This window comes from Pundamilia nyererei, unplaced genomic scaffold (assembly GCF_000239375.1).
Source record: "Pundamilia nyererei isolate P.nyererei 1_Seehausen unplaced genomic scaffold, PunNye1.0 scaffold00057, whole genome shotgun sequence".
Taxonomy (NCBI): domain Eukaryota; kingdom Metazoa; phylum Chordata; class Actinopteri; order Cichliformes; family Cichlidae; genus Pundamilia; species Pundamilia nyererei.
The window spans coordinates 2,113,377-2,122,714 of NW_005187458.1; the positions used below are offsets into that span (position 1 = coordinate 2,113,377).

Genomic DNA, 9,338 nt, shown 5'->3' on the forward strand with positions numbered 1-9,338 from the left:
AACATAAATTTTCATAAAACCAAATGACATCATAGTAGTGGTAGTTCCAGGAGATTAACCAGAAGCAGACATTTTTCTAGTTTTCTTTTCATGTCCCTCTTCCTCTAGAACAACACCATCTCAGCCGTGGAGCCTGGCTCTTTCCAGAGCCTCGGTCAGTTATTGGAGCTAGCACTGAATGGAAACCGCATCCATTTGGTGACAGCTGACATGTTTCAGGGACTCGAACATCTACGCATTCTGTACCTGGCACGAAACGACATCACACGGCTGCTGGACTACACCTTCCGTGGCCTACCGGTACAGTCTCACTTTCCTGTTCAACACAGCAGCTTTGCTGAGCCCTATATGAAGCTTCATAGATAATGTACATCATTCTCTTGATGTCTCAGCGTCTGCAGGAGCTCCACTTACAGCATAATAGTATAGAGACGTTAGCCGACCAGGCTTTAGTTGGTTTGACTTCTCTGGCTCTGCTGGACCTGAGTAGGAATAACCTCCACACAATTGGCCCTGCAACACTGCGACCTCTAGTGAGCCTGCAGGTCCTGCGTATCACAGGTGAGGCTCCTTTACTGATGACATTGGAACCCATGTTGTGTTTTGGGTTTTTTGTTGGGGTTTTTTATACAGTTTCACGCATAATAACATCTGTTCACTGAGTTACAGATAGCTACTCATGTAGAGCCTAGTAATATGGTAATCATCATGACTCTTTAGGGCAGAACATTAAGTGGCTTCTGTCTTGTGCTATGCTGCAGATAATCCATGGCGCTGTGACTGTGCGTTGCACTGGCTGAGGACCTGGATTGATGAAGAGGGTCAGCGTCTGCTTAGCTCTGCAGAACGTCGACTAGTTTGCATCGAGCCACCACGCCTGTCACATCTGAGCTTGGTGGAGGTTCCTCTCAACAGCTTGGTCTGTATCCCTCCCTTGGTGCAGCTGGAGCCCAAGAGGCTTGCAGTGCATCTGGGAGAGAGCCTCAGGGTGTCGTGCCATGCCACTGGTTATCCTCGGCCACAGGTAATGATAATTAAAGTGAAATAAAGTGGTAATTAAAGTTTTAATATTCTTTTAAATTATTTTGTTTTCCCCACCATTTGCCATAAGTCCTGCCTATCAAATGAATGAATTTGTTTGTACTGGTCTTCTTTGACTGTTCCAAATACACTGCATGCAATCAGTGTGGTCAGCTAAAGTGGTTACTTCAATTTTCCTCCTTTTTTCATTTATTTAAAACATCTTGAATGAATCATCAGTTACATACTCCAGTTCAGGTTGGCAGTACTGTAACAGTAGTATCTGTTTTTCTTTTTGTACTGTGATGGTTTATCCTTTGTAAGACCACTGAAGAAAGAAATGCCAATACCTTTTGCAGGTGACCTGGAGGAAAGCTTCCCAGGGTAAAGTAGTCCTTTCTCCCAGAGGCCTGGTTCAGGAGTTGGATGCAGGTGGAGGTGGAATGGGAGGAGCAGAGGAGCCCTCGCAGGAAGGCAGAGTCAGTCTCCAGAAGACTAATGGCGAACTCTTTGACCCCGACACTGGCAGTGGCATGTTGTTTCTCAGTAACGTAACTGTGGCTCATGCAGGCTTCTATGAATGTGAAGCATGGAACGCAGGAGGTGTGGCTAGAGTCACCTTTCAACTTGCCATCAACTCATCAACATCCTCCTCATCTTCTTCCTCCATCTGGGCTTCATGGTCCCAGGTGTCTCTACCGTACTCACCTGCCTGGCCTCGACTGAGGAGCCACGGTCCTGCTTTGGGCTCAGATGTAAGCCGGGAACCCCTGTATGCTCTGGGCAGCATGGCCTTCAGTGCTCTGGGAGCTGCCACTCAGACTGCCATTGCTGTGGGCATCTCACTGCTGACTTTGACTGCTCTGCTGCTAGTCGCCATGATCTACAGTCGACATCACCAACGGGACAAAGAGGCTGATGGGGCTGAAAAGGTGCATATATGTTCAATACTACAAATGTGATTGGCATATTTAGAAGTAGAATAAAGGCATTTATCCTCATAGTAGATAGGAGTTTATGAATGAATTTTCAATTATTTGTCTGTGTCAGTGTAACACAACAAAATCAGAGGAAGCACAACAAGATGACAGAAGTAAAACTGCACTGACACACACAAATGTTTTGTCAGGTGAGCATTTGACATGGACCATCTGTTTGTCGAAAGAGTTTAGTTACAACTGAAGTAAAGTGCGATGTCGCAAATACAGACAAATGTATTGTCCATGTAAACAGCGTTCATGTTAACAAATTTTTGGCACAAATGGTACCTTATGACCACATGTGTCAAGATATGTTTTATGAGCTTATGTTACGATCAGTGTATCTGGTTAAAAATAACTGTTCTTGTTATAACTTTAAAATTTGTTATGTGTGATCAAACAAATCTGCAGCAGTCATATAACAATAGAGATACACACAACCTGATGATGTAGATGCGGTTTTATGTATTTAGGTTTGCTCAACAGTCTACATGTGTTCTGTGGACTGTGGAGGAAACTTTTCCACATCCCTCGGAGTATCCTCTGGGGTATGCTTTGGGACCATGGTGTGTCTGTCCTATTGCTATTGTTATTACAGTAGCTTGGTTTACATTGCAAGTCCGACTTGTTCATGGTGCATGCTGGACTCCACCAGGGCTGCCCTTTGTCACCAATTACTATCCTACTTTTAAATATCCCACAATTAACCGAGGAGTCTAAGAGTCAAGTGTAGGGCTTGACCTTATGTGTTCAAGACCTTGTATGGAAAAGGATTTTAACTTTGATTCTGGATTTCACATGGAGACAATGAAGAAAAGCCAATATGAGAGAAATATAGTCCCAGTGCTCTCAGTGCAGCATTTAACTGAAGGCTTTTTGGGGAGTTTTTAGGACATCCTGATAATAACGAATTACAATAATCCAGTCTAGAAGTAATAAATGCATCAACAAGTTCAGCATCACTCAACAAAGGATGTTTCTAATTTTAAAGACATTGCACAAATGGAAGAAATCAGTCCTACATATTTGTGTAATATCCTGGTCAAAAATGACTCCAAGATTCCTCACACAGTTACTGGAGGCCAGTGTAATCCCATTTAGATTAAAAGATGGGAAGTAATGAAGTACAAGTACTTTGTTACTGTACTTAGAATTTTCAGGTATCACTATATAAAGACTGGCTCACAGCTGAGCCAGGGATCACACCTCCTCCACACATTACTTGAGGAAAGTACAACTACTCTGTATTCTGATAACTTTTTACTTTTACTCCCTTCATGTTTAAACAAATATCTGTACTTTCTACTCCTTACATTTTCAAAACAAACTCATTATTTTAGGTTCAACTGTATCATCTATAGCATTTATAATCCGAGTTAAAATGGGCCGGAAGAGGTGCAGGTTTCCGTAAGTTGTGGTCGCGGTACTTTAGAATCTAGCTACCTCTACACAAGAGGAGGAAGCATGAAAAGAGTGCTATTTTTAAGAAACGGGTAATTTGAAGTTCAATGTTTCTATCAGCTCAACAAACATCAGCAAGCACACAAACTGTGTGCAGTTTGTTGCACTGTCTGCTAGCTAAAGGACAGAAAACGGTGCCAGATAACTTCACTTGATGTTGGACGACAGACAGGAAAGGAGAAGGAGAAAGGTTAGATTTAGAGAAAAGTTGAAGTACTGAAGAAACTTCCTTACTCAAATAAAACTGAAAAAGTACAGGCTTTAAAATGTACTTCAAGTACGAAAGTAAAAGTAGCTTTTAAGTAGAAGTATAGATATTTGCATTAAGTAGAGAAAGCCTGTGCTTCTGCCACCTCTGTCCAGGGTAAGCATACGTTAGACACCATATTTCTAAGATTTTACAATACAATTTTACAAGTTCAATAACCCCAGTTTCATCTGAATTTAGAAGCAGGAAACTGGAGGTCATCCAGGTCTTTATGTCTTTAAGACAGTCCTGCAGTTTAGTTAATTGATGCATCTGGCTTCATGGATAAAGTTGGGTGTCATCTGCATAGAATACGAAATACGAATACAATACGAATGACAAAAATTGTATATGCAGGAATAAATAACACATTAATGTTTCAACTCACTGTACAGTGTCTTCTCTTGTACTCATGTTTATTAAAATTATTACCAACATATGCCAGGGGGTCCACTGGGGGTCCTGCAAATTTTGGCCAGCCATTGGTGGTGCCCCTGAAATAATTAGCTAAAACAGCAAGTGATTGCTTTTTAAGTAATGGCTTAATCACTGCCAGTTTAAAGGCTTCTGATACATGGCTCGGTACATAGCCCAGTAATAGGGATATATAGATCATAGTTTAAATTGAAGCATTAATGGACTTCTCAAAGGACTTCTTTGAGCACTCTTGTAAGATGTAGGGGCCTAATGGACATGTTTATGATTTGGAGGAAGTAATTACTGGAGTTAACTCAGAAAAATCAATTCAGAGGCTAATAGATAGAGAGGCTAAATTATCAATAGAATTGGAAGAAGCTGTACATAATGATACATCAGTCAGATGGTTATGAATATTTTTTCTCTAAATAGTCAAATTTTTATTTGTCAAGAAATGTGAAGTAACGACTGGTGAAATGCTTGGCTCGACAGACTCTCTGTCAGCCTGGCTACAAGGATGAATAGTAAGACTTTCTAGCTTTATGGAGAGCTTTATTTTAAATAGAGCAACAATCTCTTTTTTTACAAGCTAAATGAAGATCTTCTAAATTAGTGAGATGCCATTTTCAGTGTTGATCAATTATTAAATCTTATACTAACAGGGACTAAAGTTTAAGAATCCACAGTTTTACTCTTTGGTGCTATATTGTTCTTTCTTTGTGGGTTTTTTTTTTTTTTTTTTTTTAATTATTTTTGCTAAAAAAGAAAAAATTTGGTTTGTTTTTGGTGGTCTGGGAGCAACTGCAGTCTCTAAGGGGATGGAGTTTAGGGGATGACAGAAGGAGACAGGCTGCAGAGAGATGTAGACAGCAAGTCTGCTTCATGATCCCAACTCCAATTCAGGAATCCTGGCCTACAGTACAGAGCTGAAAACAGGCTACATTTATTACAAGAACCATTATTAATAAGGGAGGCCGAGGAGTAACTAAACCTCTTGCACATGGAGCAAGAAGGTGCAAGATGGACGGGTGAAGATGCTGTGCTTATAGCAAGTTAGCTATGAGCTAAGCTAAGCTAGCAAATCCCTACAGACACAATGACTAAATACTGTAAATATAATTAGCAGGTGATTTAACAGAGTTTGCTTTGGATAAAGCAGATGGATATTATGAATCATCTGCACTACAAAAATCATCTTCATATTACACTATGAAAAAATATGTTTTCCAAGAGTTTAAATTAAATGGGCTAGCTACACAAAACACAAGAAGTGATAGTGTACCACAGAAAGAGCAAACACCAGGTGAGAGTGCCACCAACCAAGTTTAAGTATCTTGGGATCTTGTTAGTGAATGAGGCGAGAAGAAAGTGAGAGATTAACAGATGGGTTGGGGCTACAGTTGCAGTGATGCAGATGCTGGACTGGTCCATTGTGGTAAAGACAGCTGAGCATTAAAGAAAAGCTCTTGATTTATGTCCCTACTCTCTCCTGTTATCATGAGTTCTGGGTAGTGACCGAAAGAATGAGATCATAGAGGCTAGTGGCAGAAATGAGCTTTCCCCACTGGGTGGCTATCTCACTTAGAGATTTAGTGAGGAGTTCAGTTATCTAAGACTGGCTCAGTTTACAGCTACTACTCACATTGAAAGGAGCCAGATGAGGTGATTCGGACATGCCTCCTGGGCACCTCCTGCATGAGGTGTTTTAGGCATGTCCTACCAGAAGGCAGCCCTGGAGCAAACCCAGGACATGCTAGAGAGATTAGATCTTTTGGGTGGCCTGGGATTGTCTCAGTGTTCTCCCAGATAAGCATGAGAAGTTGGCTGAGAGAGGGAGGTCTGGGCATCCTTGTTTAAGCTACTCCACCAATGACCTGGCCCAGGACTAGTGGAAGAAAATAGATGGATGGAGGAGTAAGACTTGTAATTTTTTAAAGAGGTCTTGAGCAATAGTTCTCCAATCCATCATGGAGATCGTGGCTCAAGAGTTGGGCGTTCGCCTTGTAATCGGAAGGTTGCCGGTTCGAGCCCCGGCTCCCACAGTCTCAATCGTTGTGTCCTTGGGCAAGACACTTCACCCGTTGCCTACTGGTGGTGGTCAGAGGGCCCGGGGGCGCCAGTGTCCGGCAGCCTCGCCTCTGTCAGCGCACCCCAGGGTGGCTGTGGCTACAATGTAGCTTACCATCACCAGTGTGTGAATGGGTGGATGACTGAATATGTAAAGCGCTTTGGGGTCCTTAGGGACTAGTAAAGCACTATATAAATACAGACCATTCACCATCTGAAAGTAGTTTAAAGTTTTTCTTCGGCCACTGGCAGATAATTTTCAGTCTAGTTCTTGTATGTGATCATTTTCAGATAATGTTATTAGTCAAAACTACTTACCACTGACCTGTGAATCACTCAAACATACAGGGAACCTAACATGTATATTTAGACCCCTTACCAGCAGCCTGTGGCAAAAACACACATGTATTTTTGTCACTCTTTAGTTGAATCTACCAAGTAATGCCACACATAACTCAATTTGACAAGTATAAATTAGTATTTTTGTGCTAGCAACTTCTAAAGAGCTATTAGCTATCTGATGGAGTGATGAATCCAAATTGTTGATTCAAATATCAATATATATATCGAGGAGGTCAGGAGTTTGATGTGTACAGCCATTTGTAAAACACAGTGGAGGCTCTGTCAAGGTTTGGGACTGCATTTCAGCCACTAGTGTTGGATATTTTGTCAAAATTGATGAAATCTTTAGCACAGAGAAGTATTGTAGAATTTTGATTGACCAAGCAATATCATCAGAAAGAGTCTGATTGGCAACAACTTTATTTTTCTGCCAGATGATAATCAGAAACACAGTGCCAGAATACCTGGATAGGAAAATACAATGCAACTCTATCAGTCACTGATAGTCTGATGAAGAGCTTGGTGTTGAGTTTTCTTGTAAAATATATAAAAAGAGGGGTAACTCAAGACTTTTGCAGGGCACTGGGAATTCAGTAAGAATCCAATAAAAGGAAAGAAAATGAAATCAATTAAATGGGGGCAGCGCTGCAGTGTTTATCACTGAGGGTCTTGGATTTGCACCACCTTCTTTTGCCAGTGTGGGCTCTCTATGTGAAGACTCCTTCCACAGTCCAAATGCTCTAAATTACCTGTTGGTGTGAATGATGGTCTGTCTCTCTGTGGTCACCTGAGCACGGGATAGGCTGCGGTCCCTACATGTAACGCCTGTTTGAATTCAATTTAATTCAATTCAATTAAAGTCACCTCTAGGCGCTTTATATTGTAAGGTGTTTTTTTTTTGTCGTTTACATTGTCATATTAATGAAGGTGAATTTGAATTCACAGGAGGAGAGCATCTTGTATGTGAATGACTACTCTGATGGCCCCACTACCTTCGCCCAGCTGGAGGAGTATCGTGATGAGCGTGGCCATGAAATGTATGTCCTCAACAGGGCCAAGCCTGTGCTTCCTCCTGCTCCGCCAACAGCTGTGTCCACCACTAACCTGGGCTGTTCAGCACCATCCGATACCTCCAGCCACACCCTCTCCTCGGGCCCTGGCCAGACCATGAGCCCCACTCTGGCCCCTGACAAGCAGCAGCAGCAGGATGGTGACATACGGACCATGAGGAGAATGGCAGGAGAAGGAGGGGAGGCAGAGCCCGTGATCACATTAGAGGCAGAAGGAATGTTTCTCAACCACACAGGCCTCTTCATAGACTCTCCCATTGCTTATGAGATTCACTGCTAAAGGAAGAAAGCAATCCTGGAAGACAGAGCAAAATATGTGTGTGACCCAGTGGTTTACAGCTCAGCCTTTCTTGTTTATGGACTAACAGGAGGCCATTATTGGGATGTACCAAAAAAGGCACAGAAGTACTTTTCTGTGTGAAAGGATTTTCCTTCTGCAAAACTACACTGACAAATGTTAATGGAGTCAATTCCAGTACAAAGCAGAGCTCAAACTCTGTCTGACCTCTAAAACACAGACATACTGTGATGTTGTTTGCCAAAAAAGCGAGTAGGTGAGTGACTCGGTGGTCAGTCAGAGGCTCCTATACTCCAAGACATTAACTACAGCTTCACTGTCCTGCACATGATTAACTTTCACACATTTTAGCATTACTGGTGTGCTAACATCTGCCCTGTCAAGACCTCAGAGCTCACTGGGAGGCTGAGTACAGGAAAGAGAGAAATCATGGCCCCCTCCGGTTCATGAATATGTGGGAAATCTGTGTTATATAGCCTAACTGCTGTCAGTGTCTGGAAGTTTTAATTTAATCCCAGGGTAGAAATACAGTGCATTTTGTAATTATATAACTGTGTAGGAAAATGTCAGTCTGAGTTTTATTCTCATTCTCTCTCATCATCATTTTACTCATCTGTGTTGCTTAGTGTCCTAACAGACACAAAAAATGAATCTCTCCTCTCTGTAGTATGAACTGAGCTCAGTTTACCCCAACTCTTTTGGATTTATCCGTCTTTATTGATACTAGCATGTGCGGTTGGGAATGAATCTGAGTTGCTGCTGAGTTTTCCAGTCCACACGGAGGCAGAGTTCTTAGCTGAGCAAAAAACATCAGCTATACGATACGTATTTGACTGCTTCTGAATGAACGAGCTGCTGTGATTGAGAAATAAAGTTTTCAAAGCAGAAAGAGACAAGGCTCGAAAAAACAAGAAATGAAGCTACCTGACTGAATGTTTTTGCTTTTAAATGATCACGTGTGAATTATTGTTGCCTTTATAAACTGAGAGAATCTTTTGTCTCTTTTCTCCTGTTCCTTTGATCTGTTTTTATTCTAAACATGTAGTCTAGCTCTTTACAATGATTAGAACACAGCTACACATTATTTTCGTGGTATACTTTGAAACTAACCACATACTCGGGGCATGCTTTCGTTATCTGAATTGACTCACAGTTAGGGTTAAATTACATACACTCACCGTGACATGGATTTCATGGTCATTTGGGGCTTTGAATTCTCTGAGCGGTTCGTTGCGCGTGGTGGAACGATTGTACAACACACATCTTTTAAAAACCGAAATCATTTACATTTTGTAGTAAGCGGTGTTGGAAGTTCTAATGTGTCTTTTACTTAACAAAGCCAAAGCCTATTTTCGTTAGTGATCATGACGAAAAACAACAACTAGTTCTTTTTGCCATCATAAAAATGTTTTTTTTAAAGAACCAGTATTTAAAAC

General features: G+C 41.5%; 1 protein-coding gene across 1 annotated transcript; it reads left to right on the top strand.

Moving 5' to 3' along the window:
• The first annotated feature begins 107 nt into the window (after nucleotides 1-107).
• On the top strand, nucleotides 108-8,906 carry LOC102192127 (leucine-rich repeat-containing protein 24-like). The gene is made up of 5 exons (XM_013911158.1): nucleotides 108-300; nucleotides 393-561; nucleotides 762-1,024; nucleotides 1,380-1,952; nucleotides 7,480-8,906. Exons 1-5 carry the CDS (start codon nucleotides 211-213, stop codon nucleotides 7,882-7,884), a joined length of 1,500 nt encoding a protein of 499 aa, XP_013766612.1. The 5' UTR covers nucleotides 108-210; the 3' UTR covers nucleotides 7,885-8,906.
• The last annotated feature ends 432 nt before the right edge of the window (nucleotides 8,907-9,338 follow it).

Coding starts and splice junctions, on each gene's coding strand:
- LOC102192127 (XM_013911158.1), top strand. CDS start 211: ATGTTTCAGGGACTCGAACATCTACGCATTCTGTACCTGGCACGAAAC. Junction 562..761: donor GCAGGTCCTGCGTATCACAG/GTGAGGCTCCTT, acceptor GCTATGCTGCAG/ATAATCCATGGCGCTGTGAC. Junction 1,953..7,479: donor AGGCTGATGGGGCTGAAAAG/GTGCATATATGT, acceptor TTGAATTCACAG/GAGGAGAGCATCTTGTATGT.